The sequence below is a fragment of the Felis catus genome, chromosome D4 (assembly GCF_018350175.1).
Source record: "Felis catus isolate Fca126 chromosome D4, F.catus_Fca126_mat1.0, whole genome shotgun sequence".
Classification (NCBI taxonomy): Eukaryota; Metazoa; Chordata; class Mammalia; order Carnivora; family Felidae; genus Felis; species Felis catus.
In genome coordinates, this window is record NC_058380.1 from 79,970,604 (window position 1) to 79,997,637 (window position 27,034).

At 42.2% G+C, this 27,034-nt stretch overlaps 1 protein-coding gene across 1 annotated transcript in view; it reads right to left on the bottom strand.

The window, feature by feature from the left end:
* Positions 1-217: 217 nt before the first annotated feature.
* Positions 218-27,034, bottom strand: part of C5 (complement C5) — a 91,354-nt gene continuing 64,537 nt past the window's right edge. Inside the window, exons 30-41 of the mRNA XM_045042934.1 lie at positions 26,786-26,938; positions 24,326-24,388; positions 22,463-22,544; positions 21,880-21,937; positions 16,357-16,459; positions 15,884-15,958; positions 15,662-15,767; positions 14,802-14,885; positions 13,783-13,872; positions 11,523-11,606; positions 5,248-5,386; positions 218-4,666 (exon numbers count right to left, since the gene is read on the bottom strand). Coding sequence (XP_044898869.1) covers positions 4,528-4,666; positions 5,248-5,386; positions 11,523-11,606; positions 13,783-13,872; positions 14,802-14,885; positions 15,662-15,767; positions 15,884-15,958; positions 16,357-16,459; positions 21,880-21,937; positions 22,463-22,544; positions 24,326-24,388; positions 26,786-26,938 — 1,176 coding nt within the window. The 3' untranslated portion in view covers positions 218-4,527. The remainder of the gene's footprint in view (positions 4,667-5,247; positions 5,387-11,522; positions 11,607-13,782; positions 13,873-14,801; positions 14,886-15,661; positions 15,768-15,883; positions 15,959-16,356; positions 16,460-21,879; positions 21,938-22,462; positions 22,545-24,325; positions 24,389-26,785; positions 26,939-27,034) is intronic.

The window sequence follows — 27,034 nt, forward strand, 5'->3', positions numbered from 1 at the left end:
GGTTCTTAGAAATGGAGTTCTCATCTTGTCTTAAAACAAACCCCTCCCTCCCTCCTTCCCTTCCCCTTCCTGCACTTCTCCACCCTCTCTCTTTCATTCTTTCCTTCCTTCCTCCTCAATTCCTTTCTGATTCAGAACCATAAAGCCACATTTCAATCTCCCCATCAGAGTTAAAGATCATGTCCCTGGTGACTCATTTCTCACATGACACCAAGCGTGCAGAATCAGTTTGTTTTCAGGAGCAGAGAAACCTCTGCAAACATGACACGGAGCTGCCTTATGTCTCTGAGAGCCTCTCCCATCGGGCAGCTGAAATCCCGGCTCCTGAGGCAGGCGTCGGGCCCATGCGTGGACTTTCACAGGGGCTCCTGGAATCGGACGCAGATCTGGGCACTGTTTGTGAATGTGCATTTTCTAGGAAAAAGAGTCTATGTGAGAGAAGACAGCTGGGTGCTGGACTGGTAGCTGGGCTTGGTGACCGTAGGAGTTGACCTGGTATTCAGAGTCAGGCTATCCTGTTGTCTGTGTCTGATGTCACAGAACACAAACATCACACAAAATGGATCAACATGGGAAAAAAGAAAAAAAAAAAAGCCTAAACTTTGCCATAATCATGTTTGAGCAGAAAATAGGAACAGTATCCAAATCCCAAAAATAAGCAAACACCTCCCCCTTTCCTGGCTAATGTGAGTGACTGCTACTTCTTTTCCTTCCACTTAGATAAGAAATCTGAGTGCTCCCATTTTTCAGATGAGAAGACAGAGGCTTATGGAAGTAAAGCAGATTACTCCTGCTTCCTGACAGCATCCAATCCGGAGCAAAGCCTTCCTTCCTTAAACCCTCCCTAAAATAATTCACCACAAGCCCAAATCCTGTAGTAAGTCCTATCTAACATCCTTTTCTGAGAAGCTCTATGGTTCCCGTGCTGTGTGTTCTCTTTCATTGCAGAGTCAATGACCTCTGCCTCGTTCGATTGGTTGACGCAACATCTCTTGTCTGTTTTACAACAGTGGCCTCCTGCTGCACTCCTCTGCTCAAAACCTCGCAATGGCTCCCCTTTCCCTCTGAGTAAAGTGGAAAGCAAATACCCTGTCCGTGACAGGCCTGATCTGGTCTCTATGCAGTCTCTGGCCTCATCTCCACCCACCTCCCCTATGCCTCACTCTCCTTCTATTACACCAGCCTCTTTGCTCTTCCTGTAAGACACCAGGCCTGCTCCTGCTTTGGGCCTGGGTACTCAGTGCTCCCTCTGCCCGGGACACTCTTCCCCTAGGTGGCCACCTGGCTCCCTCTCTCGTCACCTCCAAGCCTCTGCTCACATCTCACTTTGAAGCCCACTCTGACCAGACCACTCTATTGATAACGGAAACCCCTCCTCAGCTACTCCTCGGCTCCCTTACTCTGTTCTCCTTTTCTTTTCCTCATAGTTCTTATCCCCTTCAGACAGTCAGGGCCAGGTGCCCAGGTATTGTCTTTACTGTTCATGATGTGTCTCTCCGTCCGGGATCGAAGTTCCATCAGGGTGGGGATCTGGGTACCAAGCGCCTAGAGTTGGGCTTAGACTACAGTTACCAATCAGGGCATGTTTGTTGGATGTTGCTGAATAAATTAGCATCATCGGGGCTGGGAGGTAAGACTGGACATGACTTTGGCTCAGGATTCCTCACTGAGGAAAATGGAGTGAGGCTGCCTGTCTCAAGCTTGGCACACTGTCAATTCCACATATTTTCTTAAGACAGAGCTTCCTAAACGTCAATCTTGTGCATGCCAACCTCATGATTTTCCCAAGAACAACCTATACTTTTGTTTACTTAAAACTTTTCCTTAAATAGACTTATTTTTTGACAGATACATTTATTTTTGAAAAAAATTGTATATCGTGGTTTTGAGGTGCTAGTTGTAGTTTTTCTAATATATGTTAACACAAACATATAGCTGAATCGCTATATCACCTACCCAAAACTAATATAGCCCTGTATGCTAACTAACTGGAATTAAAGTAAAAACTTAAAAAAAAAAATAAACATCTAGCCATTAAAATGAATAGCGTTCATTTGTAGCATCTAAATCTTCTTACTGCCTCAAGGGGAAACCTGCCTCATGCTTTTCCCTTCAACCGGAAAGATCCTTCTGCCTCCCTCTCCCTACCCAAATCCCGCCCGGTCTTTAAGAGGTGCGCGGAAAGCCCTCTAGCTCACACACTCACTCACTTCTCTGAGCTCCCTTCCTATTTCCAGAAAGAAATACATGCCTTGCTTACATGCCATGTGGTTTTGTTTTCTGTTTCCCAACATAAGATTATGAGATACCTTCTTAGAGCTGTAGAAAGGCGTTTGAATGTTCCACTCCCTTGTTTACAGACCACCAAAGAGATGAGAAGGTTTGTCCCAAGTCCCTGCAGGGGCAAAGCCAAGACTAGAATTTGGGCTTTCTGATGCCCCATACTCAGCGGGAATCCGCAGACACTTAATGAGTCCCTGTGACACGTCCAGCATTGTGCCAGGCACCAGAGACAGCGGTGAACAGAACAGATCCAGACTTGCCCACACAGAGCTGACGGTGGAGCTAGGAAGCTGCACGCTGAATAAACAATATACCTGCTTGGAGACATAGTTGCAAGTGCCTTGGAAGAGCTGCTCAGGGTGGAGCAGGGACCCCAGCCTGTTTGGGGGGTTGTGAAAGCCTCACTAAAGAAGTATGCTGGTGGATTTCTAAAGGGTGCCGGGCTAACTCAGAAAGTTTTGATTTGATGTTTGAAAGCTCTGAGATATCGTGGGTTAATTAGGCCACTGTGGCCCAACCTATTTGCCACAGTGCTTGGGGAAGAGAGAGACCTGTGCCTCCCAGCACTGCAGCGGTCGGCTCCATACATCCTGCATTGGGCAGGAGGGGGACAGGAGACGCTTCAGGTCAGCTCCGGAGGGGGGCCTCATCCCTTGCTGGCAGAGAGTCGGGGCATGGTTGTTTTTGCCAAGGGAGTGCCCACAATGTGAGCCTTGACATTAACGAAAATAAATTCTCAGCTCCTGGAAGTGGAAAATCTTAGTATTACTTACAAGGCACACTGCAAGCCTCGTGTAGTTCTGCCTAACTGGTAAAATGCAGATTTTACAAAAAGGGAATGCGTTACAGTCACTGTTACTGTTACAGCCAGAGTTTATCTTCCTGTTTCCTGGTGAGATTTCAATGGAGTTCGTTAAACTATACCTAAGAAACTCCAACTGCATCCTACCTTGGTCTTAGAAAATTAAACCTGACAAGCAATGTGATGGTCATGATGTGGAAGAGGGATGTGTCTGGACAGAGGGAAAGCCTTGGGGCTTGGTCTCCACTGCTGCCCCTTACCAGGCTGGGAAAATTGCTTCACTTTTCTGAGCTTCCATTTCCTCCTCCATAAATTGGGGATAATAATAATCCCTGTACCTTGTGAGATTATTGAGACATTAAATGGGAATCTATTGGGAAAATTCTTTCCTAAGATCTAAAGGTCACTTGGGGCACCTGGGTGGCTCAGTCGGTTAAGCGGGCCACTTTGGCTCAGGTCATGATCTCTCAGATCGTGGGTTCGAGCCCCATGTCGGGCTCTGTGCTGACAGCTCGGAATCTGGAGCCTGCTTCGGATTCTGTGTCTCCCTCCGTCTCTACCCCTCCCCTGCTTGTGCTCTGTCTCTCTCTTTCTCTCTCAAAAAATAGACATTAAAAAAGAAAAAAAAGAAATGAACATCCTGTTATAGACCCTCTTTTAGAAAAGCTCAAACACGGCTCCAAGACCTGGTTAGGGCCCAGCAGGAAGGTCTCCTGATCACCACTTGGCTTCTCCTCACCAGGTGCTGCACTGCGGGCTGCCTCCCAGGGTGATTATTGCTGAGGGAGACCCTGGGGGAAACGGACAGGCGCTGGGAGGGAGTCATGGGACCCCCACGGGGGGAAGGGGAGCCACAGGGGCAAATGCTCCCACCTTCTCAGTTTGCTGAGGACTCTGAGGCTGGGCCTTCTCAGGTCTCTGCCTCTCAACTTGCCCATCTGTGTGGGTCCAGCTGGCCTCGCATAAAATAATAGGCCTCTTCGCTTTTTCCCACATTTTGAAAGCAAAGTCAGGTTTTAATGACCAGCTCTCTGCCCCTCGGTATTTTCTTTCAAGCAAAGGCCATGTTATTGTAAGATACTCCATTTCAATGGGGGCTATTCTTTGGTCCCTGGCAGACATTCCTGAGCGGTAGGTTTTAGGAGGCGGTCCAATTTTTATTGCTTCTGGTGTCCGATAACCTTGGAACGGGTGTCTGTCTCCATGCCCCCTAAGGCCGTGTTATTTCAGAAAGTTACAGCTCTTAAAATCATCCTCTACTAAAAGCAAAGTGCCACTAATTCTAAGTAAAGTGAGCTTTCCAAATAAGACCAGCTGTGAATGTTAAAAAGAAGAAGAAGAAGAAGAAGAAGAAGAAGAAGAAGAAGAAGAAGAAACAAAAGAAAAGGAAGACACTTCCACAACAGGAGTCCACAGCGAAAACCCTACATGGTTGAACTTCCTCAGGGGTTTTCGCAGCCATTTAGAAAAATGTCTTCAGCAAACTCATCTAAATTAGCCAAGAACGCCTGGCATGATGGGCACATTGCGTTTGTAGGCCAATATTCAATCCAGGTGGACGAATCCAAAGGGTAGAGGTACCTGCCGAGAAAAAAGGAAAATGAATAGCAAAGAGCCCAATTCAAAGGCACTCAGGCTGCTCACCCCATGTGTCAGCCGGACTCTGCTGGGCCGGCCTCCCCCTGGGAAGGGCCACAAACCCTCAAATCTCGTGAAGCTGCTTGGGGCCCCACGATTAAAGGCGGGAATGGCATCTGTTTCAAGATCTATTTTTTTAAGAAGAGATCATAAGATGCATATTTAAACATCTCCCTCTTTACAAACAGAACAGTCTGAGAACTTATTAAGGGGGCAGATGTGGCGGAGAGGGGGTCGGAGGGGTGCCTTCAGAAACACCTACGCACCCAGGTGCTCACTCGGTTTATCCATCAGTGAGTTCCCAGCTACCCTGATGGTTATAAGTAGTTCTTTGTTTCCAATTCTCATTGTTTCATTGCTTCTTGGCCTTTTGGCTAAGGTCAAGTGTAAATTCACATTATTTTATTTATGCTCCTAATGGTTTGTTGGTTAACAGCAGGACACATGAGAAACATATAGTGTATTTAAGAATAAATTACACCTAGTTTTGAAGGAAAGATCAGAGGGACTCCAAAATGACTTACTTGAAACTGAAATTGTATTTTATCTGGAGGGCTTCTTTACCCATAATCAAATATTGTCTTCCTTTTTCCAGATCAGCGTTAGCACATGTTACCTTTTTAATGAAGGTGACGTCAGAGTCTTTCTGGGCAACAGCTTCTCCTGAGAGGCACACACATGTAAGGTTATCACATTCATGTTATAATGTCACGATTATAAACTCTCGCAATTCCAGTACCTCGTAGCTATTTACTCAAGAGTATATGTTTATCTCGAGTGGCAATTGGAAAGTGACAATGTCTATATGGTTAAGACTCTGGAGGGGCGCCTGGGTGGCGCAGTCGGTTAAGCGTCCGACTTCAGCCAGGTCACGATCTCGCGGTCCGTGAGTTCGAGCCCCGCGTCAGGCTCTGGACTGATGGCTCAGAGCCTGGAGCCTGTTTCCGATTCTGTGTCTCCCTCTCTCTCTGCCCCTCCCCCGTTCATGCTCTGTCTCTCTCTGTCCCAAAAATAAATAAACGTTGAAAAAAAAATTTTTTTTAAAGACTCTGGAATCTGGAATCAGGCTCTCTGGGACAAACCTCAGCTCTGCTACTTGCTGGCTGTGTGGACCCGGACAAATGAGGCTCAGATCCCTCATCTGAAAGATGGGAGTGATGATAAAACCCATCTTGGGAAACTGATGTGAGATTAAATGGGTTAACATATATATGAAAAGTGATTAGAACACAACAAGTGCTATGTAAGTGCTTGTTATTGTAACTCCTGTAGAAACAGGTATTAAAAGAACGTCTCTATAGTTAAACAATATTAATCCCCAAAATACCAAAAAAGTATTTGGTAGCTGGCAATGGACAACTTTGTAGAAAAATGTAAGATGTGTGAAGGACTTGGAAAATTTTAAGGAGGATAACTTGGGATTCCCAAAGAACTCAGAGATTGGCAAGAAGCTATCTCTCCTACCTGGAATGCATTCCTCCCCATGTTGTCCTGTTAAATTTCTACCCATCCTCAAACGCATCATCAATTCTCAAGGTTTCCAGTAAACACTCCCAGAGGCTCTTTCTCATAAATATCTCTCTGTCTCTCCCTTACTCCCATTATACTTGAGCTTCTATCACAGTATTTCACCCCACATGTATCTTCACCTAGGCTGGAAGCTTCTTGAAGCAGGGACTGGGCCTGATTCATTGCTATAGATTCAGGACTGATGATCAGTTATTAAACTCTGGCAGAGTTATCCTGTACATAATAGCACATACATCATAATACATAATGTACATAATAGTAACTACATCAATAGCAAACTTTAATTAGTGTTCTTTAACTAGTGTGCACACATCAGCTATCCTGATGACCATTAAAACATACATGACTTCCCCTGGCAGCAATATCTAAACAATATTCCCAGCACTGTTTACCAACTCAGCCCCTGTCACGGCCTTATCATTATTTTTAAAAGCCTCTGGTTATGGAAAGTTTCAAGCATATTCAGAAAGAGGGAATAATTAACCTTGGCTCAACAATCACTGATCTTTTTTTTTTTTTTTTTTCCATTTATATCTTCACTCCAAGCACCCTGTGTTTTAGGGGAAACACCAACTTGTCATTATCCTTGAACTGTATAATTGCTCTCTGTTTTAAATAGTGTAGGTCTTAGTTTGGCTTATTGTTAGTGTGCAGCAATTCTTGGGTAAGTGGTAAATGTGTGATGTTTTGATATTTATAGACATTTAAAATTTGTATATATTAAAAAATAAACACCCAGAAAGAAGAGATAATAAATTATGCAAAATTTTCTTAACATTTCCTTTTAAATGTCATAAATGTGAATCTTCTGAATGGACAGGAGAACAGAAAAGAAATTATATTAAAAAGAACTACAGCTTGGGGGGCACCTGGGTGGCTCAGTTAGTTAAGTGCCTGACTTTGGCTCAGGTTATGGTCTCATCAGGCTCTGTGCTGACAGCTTAGAGCCTGGAGCTGTTTCGGATTCTGTGTCTCCCTCTCTCTCTCATTGCTCTCTGCCTCTCAAAAATAAACATTAGGGGCACCTGGGTGGCTCAGTTGGTATTGTGTCTGACTTCGGCTCAGGTCATGGTCTTGTGGTCCGTGAGTTTGAGCCCTGCATTGGGCTCTGCTCTGTGCTGACAGCTCAGAGCCTGGAGCCTACTTTGGATTCTGTGTCTCCCTCTTTCTCTGCCTCTCCCCGCTTATGCTCTGTCTCTGTCTCTGTCTCTCTCAAAAATAAATGTAAAAAACAAAAAAAAAATTTAAATAAATAAGAATAAATAAACATTAAAAAAATTTAAAAGAACTATAGCTTGGGAATCATCTGATACTGTACAAAATTGAGAACAGTCTGGAATGTCTTTTGATTCTGTGCAAGAATCGGTGCAAAATAAAACAAATAACTTGCATTTCTGGAATGAAAAGCACTTGATTGTTTCAGTAAAAATAGGAATGGCTTATTATTGCTTATAATATGAAAGCTGGATGCAATTGGTGCTCAAAAGTTGGGCTGTGAAACGATCGAAGTGCTAAACACCTGTTTTGTCAGAATGACGATCATGGTTCAAATAAACAAACTTTGTGATCATCAATGAGAAAAAAACAGAATAACATGCTAAATCAATTTCATACAATGAAACATTTGAAACAATAAAAACCAGAAAAGCATTTTATCAGAGTATTGATCCACCAAATAAATATTTGGAAAGTATTATTAGAATCCAACTGTAGTCTATGGCTAACAATGATCAAGCATTTTCTGACTCAAAACTCTTTTTTTTTTTTTCAACGTTTATTTATTTTTGGGACAGAGAGAGACAGAGCCTGAACGGGGGAGGGGCAGAGAGAGAGGGAGACACAGAATCAGAAACAGGCTCCAGGCTCTGAGCCATCAGCCCAGAGCCTGACGCGGGGCTCGAACTCACGGACCGCGAGATCGTGACCTGGCTGAAGTCGGACGCTTAACCGACTGCGCCACCCAGGCGCCCCTCAAAACTCTTGATAGAATATCCAAAGAGAAAGAAAATCAATATAAACATATTGCAATTTAGATTTATGGTCCTACTTATTGTAAAATTTATATCTACTGAAATGAGAGCACAGCTTTTTGGAAAATCTAAATAAGGTGATAAAATTAAATTCCAATATTTTTTTATTAAACTCTTTTAAAATGTTACTTGTTTATTAATTAATTAATTAATTAATTTAGAGAGCACATGAGAGTGGGGGAGGGGCAGAGAGAGAGGGAGACTCCCAAGCAGACTTTGCACTATCAGCACACAGCCCGATGTGGGGCTTGATCCCATGAAACATGAGATCATGACCTGAGCTGAAATCAAGAGTCAGACGCTTAACTGACTGAGCCACCCAGGCGCCCCTTAAATTTCAATAATTATTGAGAAAATCAAGCACTTAACATCAAAAGTGTTTAAAATAATGTAAAAAAAAACCCTGCCGACTTCGAAGACTGCTTAATGGTTTTATTGCTATCAAGGTACTGGAAGGAATAACTGAACAACTGTTTGAGAGAATGGAGTCAATGAGGAATATTCATGTGAACTCCTTAGTGGTGCAGATGCAATGCCAAAGAGGAGTCTGGGCTTCAGCAAAAATTTGGAAGTTCCCAGCTGTTCAATTTGGCTTTGACTGAATTATGTATCAAGTAGATATCAAGTGTCTCTGGACAATATAAAGATACGAGCCAAGCAAAAGATCACTTTAAATATTGTCTTAATAAATTTAGTGTTTACTACTACATATCTAATACACACTAGACAGAAGTAAGTAATAAGAAAGCTTTAAAAATTGTAATAATGAAAACAATTGCAATAATCAAAATTGGAAAATATTGGGATTTTGATGGGCAGCTGGTAGTGCTAGAATCGTGAAGGCAGTTTGGAAATTATGAGTTTGATAGATTCGCTTTGATACATAATTATGTACACAATTGTGTTATAGGAACAAATATTTAGAAAGTGGATAGATATACTTTTTGGTGATTTGCTTATGATAGTCTAGCAATTTTGTCAATACCATCTTTAGCTGTTCAAGAAAAGATATTTCAGTTTTGATAAGCTCACAGATTACAGAATGATAAAACCATATAAAAATAAGTAAAGGAAACTACAAAAGTGGAACAAGAGCTGTTATAAAATCAAGAATGATCATAAATTTGATATAAAACAAAATAAAGTCAACTTAAGGGAAAAGTGAATTTATGAAAATATTTTTGTTTTAGTGACAAGAGTTAAAAATATGACAAACTTTTCAGTTTTTTAAAAAATTTATGAAGTCTACAGTTTTGCCTATGACATTTGGAAAACTGAGGGTTGAAGGGGAATAAAAATGAAGAAAATTGGGAAAACTAAACATGGCATTTCAGTACATTGTTTTTATGATTTAGCTGATAATAGAGATATGTTGAATATGAAAAATGTCAGACAGTATCCAAAGGACTAGAAACATTTTGAATGTAATTACTACCAATTTAGCTTGAGCTGAGAGAGACTTCATTACCATGAACAATACTGTCACTATAGGAGAAATTACTTATTGAGATTATAGGTTGTGTAAAGACTATCAATGCAATAAAGATGTAATTGGAAATGTTTGAGGTGGTTCCTCATTGTCAAATCAAAGCTCAGATGGGCAATTCTGTAGTGAGGCAAGCAAAATAAAACTGACAATTTCTAAAAATAAAAAAACTTATTTGGAATTATTAGAATGATTTAATGGGGGCACCTGTGTGGCTCAGTTGGTTAAGTGTCCAACTCTTGATTTCAGCTCAGGTCATGATCTCACGGTCCTGAGGTTGAGCCCCACATAGGTTCTGAGCTGATAGCACAGAGCCTGCTTGGGATTCTCTCTCTCCCTCTCTCTGCTCCTCCTCAGCTTGGGCGTGTGCACATACTCTCACTTTCTCTCTCAAAATAAATAAATAAACATTTAAAAAAGAATGATTTAATGAATCATTTGTGTGGTAATTTATGTAATCTGACAAGCAGCATTATAACATTTATAGCTTAGTTTAATTAGAGAATAAAAGGGAACATATTTTTAAATGTTTTATGTGTTATTTTACATACAAGTTCATTTTATTCTATTGGTTATTGAAACTCTCATTTATCTTCACTGAACCTCTAACCCAAGCCTTTGCACTTCACAGATGTCCTTAACTGGTTTCCCTCTTTCTATTTGTGTTCCCTCCAACAGAAGAAGCCAGAGTTATCTTTTCTTTTCTTTTCTTTTTTTCAATTTTTTAAATGTTTATTTATTTTTGAGAGAGAGAGAGCCAGAAACAGAGTATAAGCAGGGGAGGGGCAGAGAGAGCCAGAGACGCAGAATCTGAAACAGGCTCCAGGCTCTGAGTTGTCAGCCCAGAGCCTGACACGGGCTTGAACTCACAAACAGTGAGATCATGACCTGAGCCGAAGTCGGATGCACAACCGACTGAGCCACCCAGGCACCCCCAGAGTGATCTTTTAAAATCATAAATCAGGGGCGCCTGGGTGGCGCAGTCGGTTAAGCGTCCGACTTCAGCCAGGTCACGATCTCGCGGTCCGTGAGTTCGAGCCCCACGTCAGGCTCTGGGCTGATGGCTCAGAGCCTGGAGCCTGTTTCTGATTCTGTGTCTCCCTCTCTCTCTGCCCCTCCCCCGTTCATGCTCTGTCTCTCTCTGTCCCAAAAATAAATAAACACTGAAAAAAAAATTAAAAAAAAAAAAATAAATAAAATCATAAATCAGATCATGCTATTTGCCTACCTCAAACCTTTTATTAGCTTCCCTTTGGACTTCTAGAATAAAATCCAATTTCTTGCCATTCCTTATAAATCCCTGTATGACCCAGCTCCTGTCTATCTCTCAGCCTCTTCTCACGCTAGGCTCTCCCTGTCTCATTATAGCCCAGTCACCCCCTGGGGTTCATCAGTTCCCTGATGGTGCCTAGTTGCTTGCTGTCTCGGGCCTTTTCATATTTGGTTCCCTCTCTGCCCCGTCCCTTTAATGGCTACACCCCTAAACGATGCCGTCTGTTATCACAATACAGAAGCTTCCCACACTAATTCCATATCTCAAATATAGTGCTGGCTATGATTAATAATTGTTTAATTTGGTTTTTTTTCATTTCCTTTTTAAAAACACGTGTCTCCTTATATTATGGAATATAAGGTTTATGAAGGCAGGAACTCTGGTTGTGTTATTCAAGTTGTTTTCTCTGTGTCTAATAAAATGGCCCATAGTAAGTACTAAATATTGGTGGAGTGAAAGAATAAATGAATGAATTCTCACCAGCTTTGTAGATGTCCAGGAGGGTTGCCGTATACTTCACAAAGACATTTTCTTTGGTGATGGATGTGATACGAACTTTATAAGCTGGTAGAAGAAACAACACAAGAATTCGTGCTTAATATCACTAATGCCGTGTCCAGTAGAAGCCAGAGTTTGTCAAACAAATGAGAAAGGAAGCATAGCAAGCTTTTACGGGCACCCTGAGGTAAATCTCATTTCTTCCAAAAGGCCTTCCTAGATTCTGATAATGACTCATGGTTCCATTCTACTTAGAACCATTTGCCCTCGCCACTGTTATAGAACGGGCTGATTGGGATAAGAGCAATATTAAATTAAAAGACAGAAGCACACTAAACAGACAAAAATATGCCTTTGTTAGGTGGAGTGTTCAGATTCTGATCCTTTAAGATTAGTGGGGTCACGCCCCTGGGGAACGTGGAGGAGATCCTTCTCCATAGGCCCACAGAGGGTTTATGTACCATTCAGGCCTGCCCTGTGGGCCTCCTGTCTCCTTGCCTTGATCCCTTGCCTACCTACACTGGCTTTGATCTTTGGGTTTTGACAGGATTCCGTTTTCTGACTCATCTTTGCTTCTGACACGAGACCTTCTCTATCCTGGTTTCTCTTCCTTCAGGCGTTAGCTTTTAATCCATGGTATTTGATCTCACTTTTGGAATGGGAAGCTTAAAGAGATCTATCCCATCTATGTGGCCTAAGAAAAGATCTCATTTTTGCTTTGGGTGGGGTTGAAGTGAATGATCTGAAAGGTTTGCCCATTTTGGGGATTCTAGCTAGCGAGCTAGATGCTAGCGAGCTAGATGAACGAACTCATTGTGCCAGAACAAAAGCTGAGTGAATTAGTAGTTTCAAACAGATTCTAAAATGTCCCGAATTTCAGATTTATGTCTCTATGGTGCATATGGGCAACGTACCTGCTCTGGACATAGGTGGAGAGAGGGAAATATTTTATTTCGTTTTTATTTTATTATTCTAATATCAACCCATAGTCTTCAAAAAAGCCAGATAAGCCTTTTCTTGAGAACAATAAACTACATCCAGGTTGCATTTATTCTATGTGTTAAAACAGGTTTTTGATATTCAAGAGTTAAAATAGTTCTAAAATGGAGGGAAGAAATAATTTGGTGAAATTTTTATTTATTAAACAATATAGTATTCAAATCTTAACGTGTTTTAAAACCTGCAGTGGGTCTTGGCTGAGTTAGGCAGCTTTTTTAGATCAAGATGAATTCTAAAAAAAAGAAAGACTATAAACCATACCCAATTCATCCTGAGATGGCTGCCTTTCCACTAAGAGAGGTCAGTATAATATAATGGAAATGACACTGGAGACCAGGATGCATCCTCATTTTCCTACCGACTTCTTGCATAAATTTGAACAAATTACTGAGTCTCCCTGAGCCTCAGTTTCTTCACTGGCAAAATATAGATAATTCTCTGTTACCTCAAAGAAGTCTTAGGGGGCCCCACTGAGGAGCCATATATGAAAACAGTTGGTAAACACAAAATGCTGAATTAGATATACTTATCTTTCATTTATAAATAACACCCTACTTACACACATGGTTTGAGATAGTGCACAAAATGCTCTCTTTCTCTCTCAAAACACACACACACACACACACACACACACACACACACACACACACCAGAAATAAATAAACATTAGAAACTATGGATAGAAAACAAGACTACAACCATACTGGGCATCAGATTTAGCTCTGTGCTCCGGGTTACCAGAAGGAGATGCTCCTTTTGAAGTGAAAGATTGTAGTTCTGCATACATTTAAAATGATTTAGTACCGATATTTTTACCTTGTCTTTAAAGGGAGTTTGAAAAAACTCCAAGCCCCCGAACCTGTCTCTCCCTCTGCTTTATTGACTGGAAGAATATGCTAGTGAAATCTTCCATCTTCCTGGCTTCTCAAAAGTTTTCTTTAACTATATTTTAGTTCAGTTTAATTCAATATGTTTAATTCAATGTGATCTATCGGAGTAAAGTGTCTTGGCCAGGTGTGTACATCACGCCAATCATTTTAAATGAAAGTTACATTTCTTTCCTGAAGGATGAATGATTTTGCAGGTTAATGCCAAAAATCGATGGCATTTTCCTTCAAGGGAACACATGGAGTACAGTATTCACAGATATAATCATTGTGAAAGGTTGTTGATCTTTCTAACTGATCACGTATTCATAACATCTCATGTTTAATGGAACTCTACATTGAACCTTTGAACTTACCATAGGCAATGTCTGGTTTACATGCTGTTTCTTTTCTAGTATCTGCAGAGATTGTCAGATCCAATTCTGTCTGCATCTGTCCGCAGTCAGCTGGATTTTGCGAAAAGTGCTAAAAGTTAGGTTAACGTAAAGAAGAAGCCACTCCCTTTGCATTAAACACAGTTCTCATGAGTCCTGAGACAATCCAGTATAACCTTACAAATACCAGACACCTACAACCTGTCCATTTTCTCCTCTACCACAAAGTAAAACATTATGCAAAGCAAAACCAAAACAGACACAAGCACAAACAAAATCTTGAACATGAAGGCTTAGAATGGGCAGTCACTCCACATTCAGTTCTTTAGAAATGTATATGTTTTCACGGAAGAAAGGAGGAAAATTTTCCCATTCCCTTCCTGCCTTGAAGGAACCAAGATGATACCTGGACTGATTTACGGTTATAAAATGGTATAGTAGGTACCTAAGAAATGTATAGATGTTAAGGTTTCTGAAAAACAAAATAAACCCCAAACCAGCTCAGACCCACATGGAATCGGTTGTTGACTGTTGTTGGGTTCTGGGTCTTTTTCTTGATCAAGAAGACTGTCTTAGGTTTACAGAAGACTGAAGGTAACTGAACAATAAACAGAGAGATCACAAAGTGGGAAGGACAAGGGAAAAAAAAAAGAAAGAGGAGCTAGTGGCTCAGTCTTGAGCCTCTGTTCTTTTAGGTTGTGGTCCTATTACATTAAAAAGACCATGTGAAAAGTAAAAATTTCGCATCATGCTATCCCTCTGATATCCAACAATTGTCTAGATGGTGTTTCTCCCGCTCTGTATAGTAGAAGCTATCAGGATGTTCACGAGTTGTTGAGAAGTAGTTTTATCATATTAAAGGAATCAGCTTTCAATCAGCTGAGATTATATGTCTACTTCTGAGGAATGAGTTTGTCAAATAGCTTCCCCCAGATTAGCCCTGGATTATGAGTGGCTGCTTTAAACAAGCATGCAGCCTAAACATGTTAAATGAAGTTTACCTTCTATGCATTTGCATGTTACTCCTTCACAGACTTTCTGCAGTCTGGCATCGAATGGGTTATAGAACATGGTGCACTGCTTATCTGTGGCAATGAAAACATAGTTAGGAGAAGTGGCTTGATTAACTCTCAATACATTCATGGATCAGTGAGTCTCCCATGGGAACTTGGATATCACGTATCCCAAACCTTTCGATTTTGTAACTTAGGTGCAGGGAGGTTAAATTGTGAATTGCCTCTCCTGGCATGGGCCCCTTCCACCCTCCCTCAAAGACTTCCCTTTCTATGCTTGAAACTTACTATTCCATATTTATTTCTTAGAATTAAAATATTTGGTGCTTCCATAAATGAGAGGAAATAAATTGTGTTACATGAGAGTCAATCGAAAGAGCTGTAATTGTTTAGGCTGGAGAAGAACAGGGGAAGTGGGGCTTAGTATGTTCCATGTGATTCCAGAAGACACAACTAGAATGAATGGATATGAGAGTTTGGTTCATTTTAAGAATTTTTTTTTTTTTTTGGAATAAGTAGAACTGCTTAATGTGGACTTGTCTGCCCTGTGACCCAAAGAGCTCTCCAATCACTTAGTATTAGAGGCTGAGTGATCAAAAGTGGGGGTCATTCCATCTGGGTTTGGTGAGAAAGACATGCAAACAGATAACAACAAAGCAATGTGACAACTGCTACAACGGAGCTCTTGGCAAAATGTGATGAGAATATCAGTGGACAAGGTGATTCTTGGAGGATGAAAGAAGTAGGGGGGCGGGGGAAATGGGCTTCTCCAAAAACGAGAGATGCGGTGAGTAGTGTAACGAAGGCAAAGTCATCCTCTGCAGAAATCTTCGAGTCAAGCTGATTACCTGGTCTGTGGTATTCATACACCGTGAAAGTAGCAGGATTCAGAAACCCAACTTGAAACAGCTCAAATATCCGGAACCGAACACAAAGGAACTCATCAGAAGGAATCTGTCCGACAAATTCAAGGTTTGAGGAAATTAATGGGAGAGAAGAGACTCAGCATTTTTAGCCTGTAGATTTTGGATAGTGACTGGAAACGGAGGACAGTGGGAGGTGGAACTTACCGAATTCAGTTGCAGGATAATATGTCCATCTTTGATTTGGTAATCAGCTAATAGTTGGTCTACCCTTTCCACAAGCTAAGAGAGGAAAGAGAAGGCTTGAATTTAATTTCATGACCTTTGAAAAAATTTTTTTTCTCAAAGTTGATCTTTTTGTTTAAATGCTTTCATCCAATATTGGGATGTTAGACATGGGGATGTAATCCACTATTCAAAAAAGCTGAAAAGCAGCTCCTCTTCTTGAAGAAGTCTGGACATGTTATCATATGCACTCACATTTTGTTCAGACCATGCACACATATGTCCCCACTTTACTTTGGAAAATCAAAGCTTAGGTAGATTGTTGGTTTGGAAAGAATATTCTAGGTGGTTCCATGAAAGTGATATATTAAAAGGAAAGAAAACAGCTTTATCTGTAAAATAATGCAGTAAAGAAAACCAAACATCCATAACCATATGTAAAAGACAACATTTACAGCTTTTAAGTCTTCCTGGTTTGCACCGATTCCAGTAGGCAAAGAGATATCCATCACTGCATGGGAAGATCCCGATGATGATTCTTCTTTGCTGGGCTTGTAGCTAAAACAAATTAGAGATTAGGAAATGCAATAGATATGTGGACAAGATTCTTCAAGAAAAGGTCTTATTTCTTAGTAGGTTTTACTTTTTAATTTGGGCCTCCACTTCCTTGCCTCTCTATAATACATGCATTGCAATCTCTAAAGTTTAGAGTTGCAAGAGACTTTTGAGTCATCTATTCTAACTTTTGCTCACTTGGCAAATACTTTAAATGGACCACCATTCTGGAGCTGGAAAACACCATAGAAGTCATTCAGTCCAAGCTCTTTAACTAGTTGAGGAAACTGAGGATGAGAGTAAGGTACTTGTTCAAGGTCACATGACTAGTTCACCCCAGAGCTGCATAAACCTCTTGATTTCTATTCTAGTTCTTTTTTTTCTAACAGAGCACATTTGAAAAAGAAAATTAGTTCTATATTGAAAAAAGACTCAATAAGCATGTTTAGGAAAAGACTGGAAGGAAATACCTAAAATGTTAGCAGCTACTTTCTCTGGATGGTGAGATTATAAGTGATGATCTCTTTTTCTTACCCATGCTTTTCTGTGTTTTCTAAATTTTCCACAATACATAATTTATTCTTTAAAAAATTTTTTAATGTGCATTCATTTTTAAGAGAGAGACAGAGAGAGAGAGAGAGAGTGCACACAAACATGGGAGGGGCAGAAAGAGGGAGACACAGAATCTGAAGCAGGCTCCAGGCTCTGAGCTGTCAGCATAGAGCCTGATGCGTGGCTCGAACCCATAAACCACAAGATCATGACCTGAGCTGAAGTCAGGTGCTTAACCAACTGAGCCACTCAGGTGCCCCAATAGATTATTTATTTATTTATTTATTTATTTAAAAAATTTTTTTTCAACGTTTATTTATGTTTGGGAGAGAGACAGAGCATGAACGGGGGAGGGGCAGAGAGAGAGGGAGACACAGAATCGGAAACAGGCTCCAGGCTCTGAGCCATCAGCCCTGAGCCTGACGTGGGGCTCGAACTCCCGGACCGCGAGATCGTGACCTGGCTGAAGTCGGACGCTTAACCGACTGCGCCACCCAGGCGCCCCTAGATAATTTATTTTAAAAAAGTGTTTGAGGACTATCCTTTGCTAGGAATTGTGTTTGGGAGGAAGCTAAGGAAAAAGGCAAAGGGGGTAAAATGGGAGATTTAGTGTTTAAGTATTTTTTGTTTTTCTGATAAGAGAGAGAGAAAAAAAACACTGAACTGGGGAATCAGGAAACTTGGGATTCACCCAGTTCTGCTGAGACATTTCCACAAATTGTTCTCCCTTTCTAGAGCTCATTTTCTTATTTGTAAAATAAACTGTGAAGAAGAATGAACTTGTGTGTTAGTTTTATCTTTATAATTCCAAGGCTTCGTTTTGAGTGGCAGAGGTTGATGCTACCATTAAGCAGAATTAGAAGATTTAAAAGGGGCCCCAGGACTGGGGCCCAGGGACAGGGGCAAAGTGTGGTTCTGCAAAGGTTGAGTTTCAGGTCCCAGCTTCACCTCAAGATGCTTGACAGGTAGCCAGACTTTTGAGAGTGGAGCTTAAAGATCAATCAGGATTAAAGGAAGAAATGGGGGAGACAGTGTCGTAGGGGGGCAGATAAATTGATCTCACCTGAAGGAATGAGTTTTAATTAAATGGGAGGTTTTATTTGAGATAGAGGTGGCGAGGGATCCCTTTCCCCCAATTGCACCTAATCAGGGCAGACCCCATTAGATGTCTTGCATGTAATAGTTACCGTAAAAGATACTATAAAATCTCTGGTTACAGAAATTTAACCCCATTCTTCACCAAATTAACAATTAACAACAGACTGTAAGACAATGTGGAACTATAAAATGATATCTGGACATCTCCCCGTAACTGGGCGGGTGAGTATCACCAGAAGCAGAGACCTCTTGCTCACAGATGCAAATACTCTGTCAACAGAATGGAAAAGGGCCTCCTGAATGGAGAATGTCTATGAAAAGTTGCTGGAGCCTTGATGACTGGTTGCCATGGTGACTGTTTCAACCATGGAACAGAAACCTTCCTTTCAAGAAGCCCCTTGCCTGCTGCCAAAGACAGCAATCTCCCCCAAAGGCATTTTGTTCAGAGAGGAGAGAAGAGAAATCCTTTTTTTCTTCTCTTATGGATACAACAGAGAGGTTGTAAGAAGCTAAATACAGGAAAGAGACCCCCTGAATACAGAAACTGTATGCTGGTGTGTTTTTTTTGTTTTGTTTTTGTTTTTGTTTTGTTTTGTTTTTTGTTTTTAATCAGGAGAGAGAGTATTGGATGGCAGAGAATTTTTCACATAAGTAAGTACTACACAGTTACTTTTGGACTTTATCCAACCTAACTTCAGCTTTACAGAGCCAAAGCATACTCCACCTGGCTTTTTTGAACATTCTGTTCCGAATTTGTAAAAGTCAAAAAATAGAAAATTCAATATTACATCTCCATTTGCCTTCTTTTGTATATTAGCAATCTGGAATTAGGCCTCCTGTCAATGAATTCAAATGAATGAGTTTGGTTTTTTTTAAGTTTAAATTTTTGAAAGTGAGAGAGAAAGCACGAGCAGGGGAGAGGGACAGAGAGAGAGAGGGAGAGAGAGAGTCCCAAGCAGGCTCCACGGTATCAGTGCAGAGCCTGATGTGGGGCTTGAACCCACAAACTGTGAGATCACGACCTGAGCTGAAATCAAGAGTCGGAAGCTTAACGGACTGAGCCACGCAGGTGCCCCTCTCGTGAATGAGGTTTTGATAAGAGCCTTTGTAGGTATTGCACAGCTGTGGAACATAAGAACTCGAAAACACTTGGGGATGAGATAGTTCAGTATCCTTGCCCTACAGAAGAGGCCCAGAGAAGTGAGCTGGTTTGCTACAGGTCACGTGAGGACTTTACAGCAGAGGCTACCCCCCCCCCCCCCAGGTGGCCTCCTCCACTATCAGAGAGCCCTCCTTTGCGCCCACTATAGGGTCCCACGCCGTGACTCTGGCTTTGCCCTGAACAAGTTTGCTCACCTCTCCCTGTGACAAGTATTGTGAATATAAAGACAACTCCCCCAGAAGAGAGGTACCCAAGAGCAGAAATGGCAGTTAGGAGGAAGGGAAAGGGGAACCTTCTTAGCAGAAAGACATGAGGGAATGAGGAAGGATGTTTGAGAGGGAACAGAGGGCAGAGACTGGACAGGGATGGAAGGAGATATCGTGAGCAGACTGGCCAGTGAGGGAATCCTGAAGAGAGAGAGATTGGGCAAGCATTGGCAATGGCTGGGAAGGAGGCAGTGGGAAGCAGTGTGCTGTTCCCTGAGGTCAGTGGGCTCAGGTTATACTGATTGGAGGAGGTGGCTCAGATCCTGGACTGGGTGTCAGGGTCTGCGGCTTGAGGCCCTGGCTTTGCCACCAACTCTGTGACAACTTGGCGGATTACCTCACCTCTTTGTGTCTCTGTCTCTTTATTTCTAAACTTTTTTTTAAGTTAATTTATTTATTTGGAGAGAAAGAGAGAGCGCATGAGCAGGGGAGGGGCAGAGAGAGAGAGGGAGAGAGAGAGAGAGAGAGAGAGAGAGAGAGAGAGAATCCCAAGCAGGCCCAGCACTGTCAGTGCAGAGCCTGATGCAGGGCTCAAACTCACAAACTGTGAGATCATGACCTGAGTCGAAACCAAGAGTCGGAGGCTTAACGGACAGAGCCACCCAGGCGCCCCTCTTTATTTCTAAAATAAGGGATTACAATATCATCCCTAAAATCCTTTTCATCTCAAATCTATGACACAACTCGATGGAATTTCTGAGTTATCCATACTGAGTGCTTTGACATCACATGTGATGATCAGTAAAATCAGCAGAGTACCAACCACAGAAATCAGTTATTGAGAATATGAAGAATAAGGAAACAGAGCCCAACAGGAAGTGCTGAGGGGTAATGAAAGGAAGGAGGCAGAAGCCTGCGCTCTAACATGGCTTTGCCACTGACTGATTCACTCTATGTGAGCACTAAGATACGTACACATATTTTCAAAAGCCTACACTTTTAGAAGTGTTTTAGGATAGTGGATATGGTGAGCAGAATAATGGCCCCTGAAGATGTCCACGTCCTAATTCCCTGAACCTGTGAATACGTTACCTTATGCAGCAAAAGGGACTTGCAGATGTGATTAATTTAAGGGTCTTGCAATCAAGAGATTATTCTGGATTATCTGGGGGGGGGCAGTGTAATCACTAGGGTCTTTATAAGGGAAAGAAGCAGGGGAGATGGTTGCCTCCAGCATCTGGAAGAGGCAAGGAAGTGGATTCTCCCCTAGAGTCTCTAGGAGGAAGGTAGCCCATTGATTTCAGGCAGGACTTCTGACCTCCAGAATTGTAAGAGAATAAATCTGGGCTTTGTAACCATTAAGTTTCTGGTAAATTGTTACCAAGGAGCAACAGGAAACTGTTACAGTGGCCAGTTCGGGGCTCTGGAGTTAGCCTGTGGAGGGCTGGTGGCTCTCGACGCTGGCTGCCATCAGGATAACCTCTGGGGGTGAGCTAGAGTTTTGGATAGTTCTTTTTTTTTTTTTTTTTAATTTTTTTTTAACATTTTTTTTTTTAAATATTTTTTTTTCAACGTTTATTTATTTTTGGGACAGAGAGAGACAGAGCATGAACGGGGGAGGGGCAGAGAGAGAGGGAAACACAGAATCGGAAACAGGCTCCAGGCTCTGAGCCACCATCAGCCCAGAGCCCGACGCGGGGCTCGAACTCCTGGACCGCGAGATCGTGACCTGGCTGAAGTCGGACGCTCAACCGACTGCGCCACCCAGGCACCCCAACATTTATTTATTTTTGAGACAGAGAGAGACAGAGCATGAACAGGGGAGGGACAGAGAGAGAGGGAGACACAGAATCTGAAGCAGGCTCCAGGCTCTGAGCCGTCAGCCCAGAGCCCGACGCGGGGCTCGAACTCACGGACCATGAGATCGTGACCTGAGCTGAAGTCGGACGCTTAACCAACCAAGCCACCCAGGCGTCCCGAGTTTTGGATAGTTCTAAAAGCTCTCCAGCTGACTTCCATGTGCAGCCTGAGTTGAGAACCACTGGCTGATAATGGCTAGGGAATTTTCTGGGGATCTAAGTAAGAGAGTAGAAGCTGCTTATAAGAAAATCTTTTGCTTTTTCTTTTCCTCATCCTTCTATCTCCTCTCTACCTTTCTGGAAGACAGAAAAAATCGATATTATAGTGTTTGAATTAGAAGAAGGCCAAATGTGGGAGGGAAAACTATGAGCAAAAATGAAGCTGTTCTACAAAGTAGCTAAGAATACCCGTTATGTTCTGCATTTTAACAAGCGCACAATTTTGCATCTTCCGGCCATCTTAAAACTCCAAAAGATGTAAAGAGATAATGCCATGGCACAAGTGAGGCCCTGAGTCTGTGCTCCCCTCTGTGGAAACAGGCTTACCTGGCACATGCTACTATGCGTTTGTAATCTGAGTCGCTGTAGCGTCTGTAGCTGGAAGCTGCGCATACAAAAAACAAGCAAACAAAAAATGAGAGTAAACCATTCTTAGCTGTTTTGTGCCCTGTCGCAACAGAATAACTAACGAAAAGGTCCCTGAACACATTTAAACATGATTTTTGATTTGGAAGCTGGCGGTGCTGGTGATTTTAATGGCAATTCATGGCTGCTGACAATACCAATAGCTGTAACAGTTCCCTGCTCTCAAAGAAGTTATGATTTAAGGAAGGAGTTATTGAAGGTAACGTGTTTGCAGAAGGTTGGAGGGAGAAAGGGCCGATGCCTGGATTCACTGGTGGCCGGAAAGTTTCCTGGAGGAACAGGCCTTTGAGCCGCAAATGGAAGCTATCAGGGCAGAGGAGAGCATGTACCCTGACCCCAGAGCGAAGGTTAGAGGGGTACTTCAGGGTGCAAGGGGGCTTGCTTTTGGAGTGGAGGAGAGAACCAACCCACCAGGAGAGGGATGTGAAGGCCACAGGTAGAAAAAAAAAGGCACACAATTACAGCGTGTATCGTTCTGTTTTACCTTCTATGTCTTGGGCTTCAATTTTCAAATGAAAGCTGCAGATTTCCTCAGAAGTACTGGTTTTCTGAACCACAGTTGTTACCTACGTTGGGACGTGTGGACAACAGTCTATTTAAAACAGGGCAGGGCAGCCACTCTGGAAAACAGTGTAGAGGTTCTTCCAAAAATTTAAAACGAGAACTACCCTATGCCCCAGCAATTGCACTACTAGGAATTCATCCAAAGGATACAGGAGTGCTGATTCAAAGGGGCATATGCACCCCAATGTTTATAGAAGCACTATCAACAATAGCCAAAGTACGGAAAGGGCCCAAATGTCTATCAACGGATAAAGAAGATGTGGTATGTATACACACACACACACACACACACACACACACACACACAAATATATATAATGGAATACTACTTGGTGATGAAAAAGAATGAAATCTTGCCATTTGCAACAACATGGATGGAACTGGAGGATATTATGCTAAGTGAAATAAGTCAGAGAAAGACATATATCACATGACTTCACTCATATGTGGAATTTGAGAAACTTAACAGATGACCATGGGGGAAAGGGAAGGAAAAATAAGATAAAAACAGAGAGGGAGGCAAACCATAAGAGAGACTCTTAAATACAGAGAACAAACTGAGGGTTGATGGGGATGGGCTAAACGGGTGATGGGCATTAAGGAGGACACTTGTGTCGTATGTAAGTGGGATCACTGGGTTCTACTCCTGAAGCCAAGACTACACTGTATGTTAACTAACTTAAGAATAAAAAACAAAAAACAGGACAGTGGGGAAGGCATCATGGCTGTACTGTTGCTGCAGGTGAAATGCCCAAAGTATTGATTCCACAATCCAGTACAAATGGGGTATAGCAAAGACTCATTTCCCAACAGCTGGACTTTTAGCAAACTCTATAATTTGAAACATACCTGAGAAGCCCAAGTAGGCAAAAAAAAAAAAAAAAAAAAAAATGACATCTAGCCAGGCAGAATCTTGCCAAATCCCATGTGGTCAAATCTGAGTACTTTACTGTATAGAAAAGTTCCTAAGCCTCTTGTCCTGGAACCTGTTTACTCTAATTTCATGCAAAACACTTCAAGGCCAGGAAGTATGGTTTTCTCCTAACCCCCATGCCACCGTAGTAAATGACAAATTACAGGTGTGCAGGGAAGGACAGAGGTGCTGCCAGAAGTAGATATACTGAGAGCAACTAGAAGTGACAGAGAAATGCACAGTCTGTCTCCCCCACCAACCCAACCATGCAATCTCATAAAGTCTTAGATGGAATGGACATGCCAAAGATAAGAGCATAACTGAAATCATCAGTAAGCATCTAATTGATGCTTAGAATATGTAGTTAGTTCATCTTAGCCATTCGGCAGTCAGTCACACGTTTCTCTAAGCTGTTTGTGTATGTGCATGCAGTCTACAGTTAAAATAATAGAAACTTAAGTCCTTACATATATTCATCAATCTGCAATGATGCTGGAGAATTGCGTGACTATGTTACTAACCATAGAAAGCAGGGATATATATGTGTGTATAATCACACACATGCGTCATACACACATACAACTACAGAACCATAAAATTATATATATATGTATAATTATATATATATATATATAATTTCCACAAATACAAAGACTATATACGTACAAGGATTAACGTAGCCATCTGCAAAAAGAAATTGTGAGGATTGCTACTGAGACAGCTAAAAAGAATGAGTAAAAGAATCCTACTTTAGTCCTGGTTGCCCAAGCCTAGATCTCTGTAACTTTGTGGCAAAGTCCCTAACTTTCTTTCATGTTACTTAGTACAAGCAGACATATGGTTGAAATCGGCTCTCAATGAAATACTTACGTGCACCGTAGCCACGCCATTGCTATACCCAGTACTGACGACGAGGTCATCATTGAGGGGCACCTGGAAAGGTGGATGAGAAACTGTGCTTTGTTTTCTTCTTCAATAGGGAGGGAGGACAGAACAATGAAAAGTAGCCTGACACCTGCCAGCTTCCTCTCTCTGGGCTTCTGTGAGATTCAATGGATAAGACAGTGGAGATCCTGTGCACACAGACGCTAGAAGTGCTGGAAATTCCTTTTCCCTTGTCCGTATGAATACCACGTCTTGAGCTCTCCCGAGCAAGCCCGCAAAACCAACACAGCAGAGGCCACTTTGGGTTATGTTTTCATTTATATATGGTTATGATAGAACTGGATCTTCATCTCCTTTTGCCAACGGAATAAATCCCTTTCAGTGCCTCAGGAGGAGGCTCATCTCCTCCACTTCCACTGGTCTTTTATTCAAACCCCGTTGCCCCATCCGGGACCTCACTTAAGCCTGCCAGATCCTTAGGTGCTGACACTCTTCTTCCGTCCTTCCAGGAGGAGAGCGAAGGTCAGGACTGGGTTAAGAAAGCCTCCCCTCCGGAGAAGCCCTGTTGTACAAATGCTCCCTGATGTGTGGAAGGCGTGGGAGAGGCCATCCTGAGCAAGAGGCCCAAAGAGTAGGTTTCTTGCTCGCTCCAAGGCTGCGGGCTGCCCCTTCCCTCACTTAGCACACTAGTGCAAAGGGGATTCGGTGTGCATGAAGAGTTGTCAGCCCTTCCTCTAGATTTTAGTAAATGTAGATAACAAGGCCAATTCTCTTGTTCTCCCTGATGGAAGATAGCAGCATTTACTGAAAAGCCAGTGCATCAAGATGCTGCATGAGGAATGGGTTCTATGAACTTGAGTGACAGATAAGTTTGGGAAATGAATACTGTTGCCCTGCCCCCGTCCCCATGTCCCTCCATTGCCCATTCTTCCCCAGGGTCACCACAATTACTCATATACATATGAAGGGTGGGGTAGGAATCCTCTATGAACAAACTTGATTAACTTCATTTAAACTAGAGTGTCCCACACTAACTTGACCACCAAACCTTTGTTAGGTAATGCATTTCAGGAAATGCTGGCATAGAGATATTCCAGACTAGATACTCATAGCCTGAGTTTTATACAAAGACAGCGTCATGGGCTGAGTTTTAGTTATTTAAAAATGGCAAGAGGCCCTTACAGCATTAGCCCTGTAGAGGAGAATTAACTGCAGTTACATCTCCGGTGGGCCTATCTTGCCGCTCAGGTCAAGAGCTCCTCATGAGATCTTAGACCATCGGCTTGGAATGTGAACCTCTGGAGAAGTCTACACGCTCCCAGAGAAAGGAGACACATTACCAACCCTGGGGGCCATAAGCACACGTGCCTGCAGAGGCCCAGGCACCAAGCAAGGGCACACAAAGGGCACACACACACACACACACACACACACACACACACACGTCACGTGACTGCCAGAAACTGGGACCGACTGAAGAGTGCTTGCTGTGGCCAACACCCTGTTGCCTGATCGTCTGGTTTTTTAAGAGTTTGGAGGCAGATTTTTATTTGAGGTCTCTGGACTTTCAAGTGTTGGAATATGTCTATATCTCTGTCTATATATCCATATCCATACCTATCTTTTTTTTTTATCTGTGGGCCAATTGTTTTTAATTTTCGCGTTCAATTTTATTTCTCATGCCTACTTACTTCTCCCAAACATGGATTTGTAGAGCATGTAGACAGTTAAAAACTATTTCCAGTCATCTGTGTATTTAAATATGACCTAAGATAATCTGAAATGTGGTAATTAGAAAAATATATGTTAGCAGCCGTTTACTAGCATCTACTCTTATTGACACAGAAACTAGTTCTTCCAACGTGTCCTTTACTTTGGGAAATTTTCACAGGCCATTGAGGTTTTCATAAAAAAAAAATCCAGCAGGGATACATGGGGTAAGCTGTCAGGGGACCCAAAGGCCAATCCCTCAGTTTGGCCATACTTTGTGTGTATGACAGGCCCACGTGGAACCACTGGTGGATGTCCACACGTGTCTTCCCTCTCACTCCTACCACTGCACCTTTGTGCATACTGTTCTCTCTGACTAGAATGTTTTCCCCCTTTTCTTCACCTTGCTAACTCATCCTGATTCTCCCAGATTTAACCTGCGCATCTGGACGCACTTGACAAATTCCTACCTCTCACCTTGGGTCAGGAGACCCTGCTCTGTCCTTCCATGTCCCTACCAAGGCTCTAATTTTTTTTCTGTCTGTTAAAACAGCAGTCTCCCCGAGTACCCAGTTTCTTCATACACTTTGCTTTTGAATTCCCAGTGCCCGGGACATAGCAGGTACTCAATGTATTTTTAAGTAGTAAATAGATACATTTGTAAAGTAAGAGGGGAACACATGACTTCAAAGGGCCCACCCAGTTATAAAATTTTATAAAAAGTCCTTAATTTACCTCTATTGGCCTCCCAAGGAAATTCGTCTCTGTCATCTTATAACGGTGGAGGTCACCTTTATGCTTGTAAGAGACATTGATGTCCATGTTCAAGTGGAGTTGTTTTATCAGGAGTGAATATTCCGTCAGGCCCTCGATGGCATTAATTGTATCCTGTCAGCAATCAGCAAGGCACAAAAACAGGTTTAGCTCATTTATACCTTCCCTGTATTTACAAATCTGCTTTCTTATGAGAGGGTGAGGATGCAC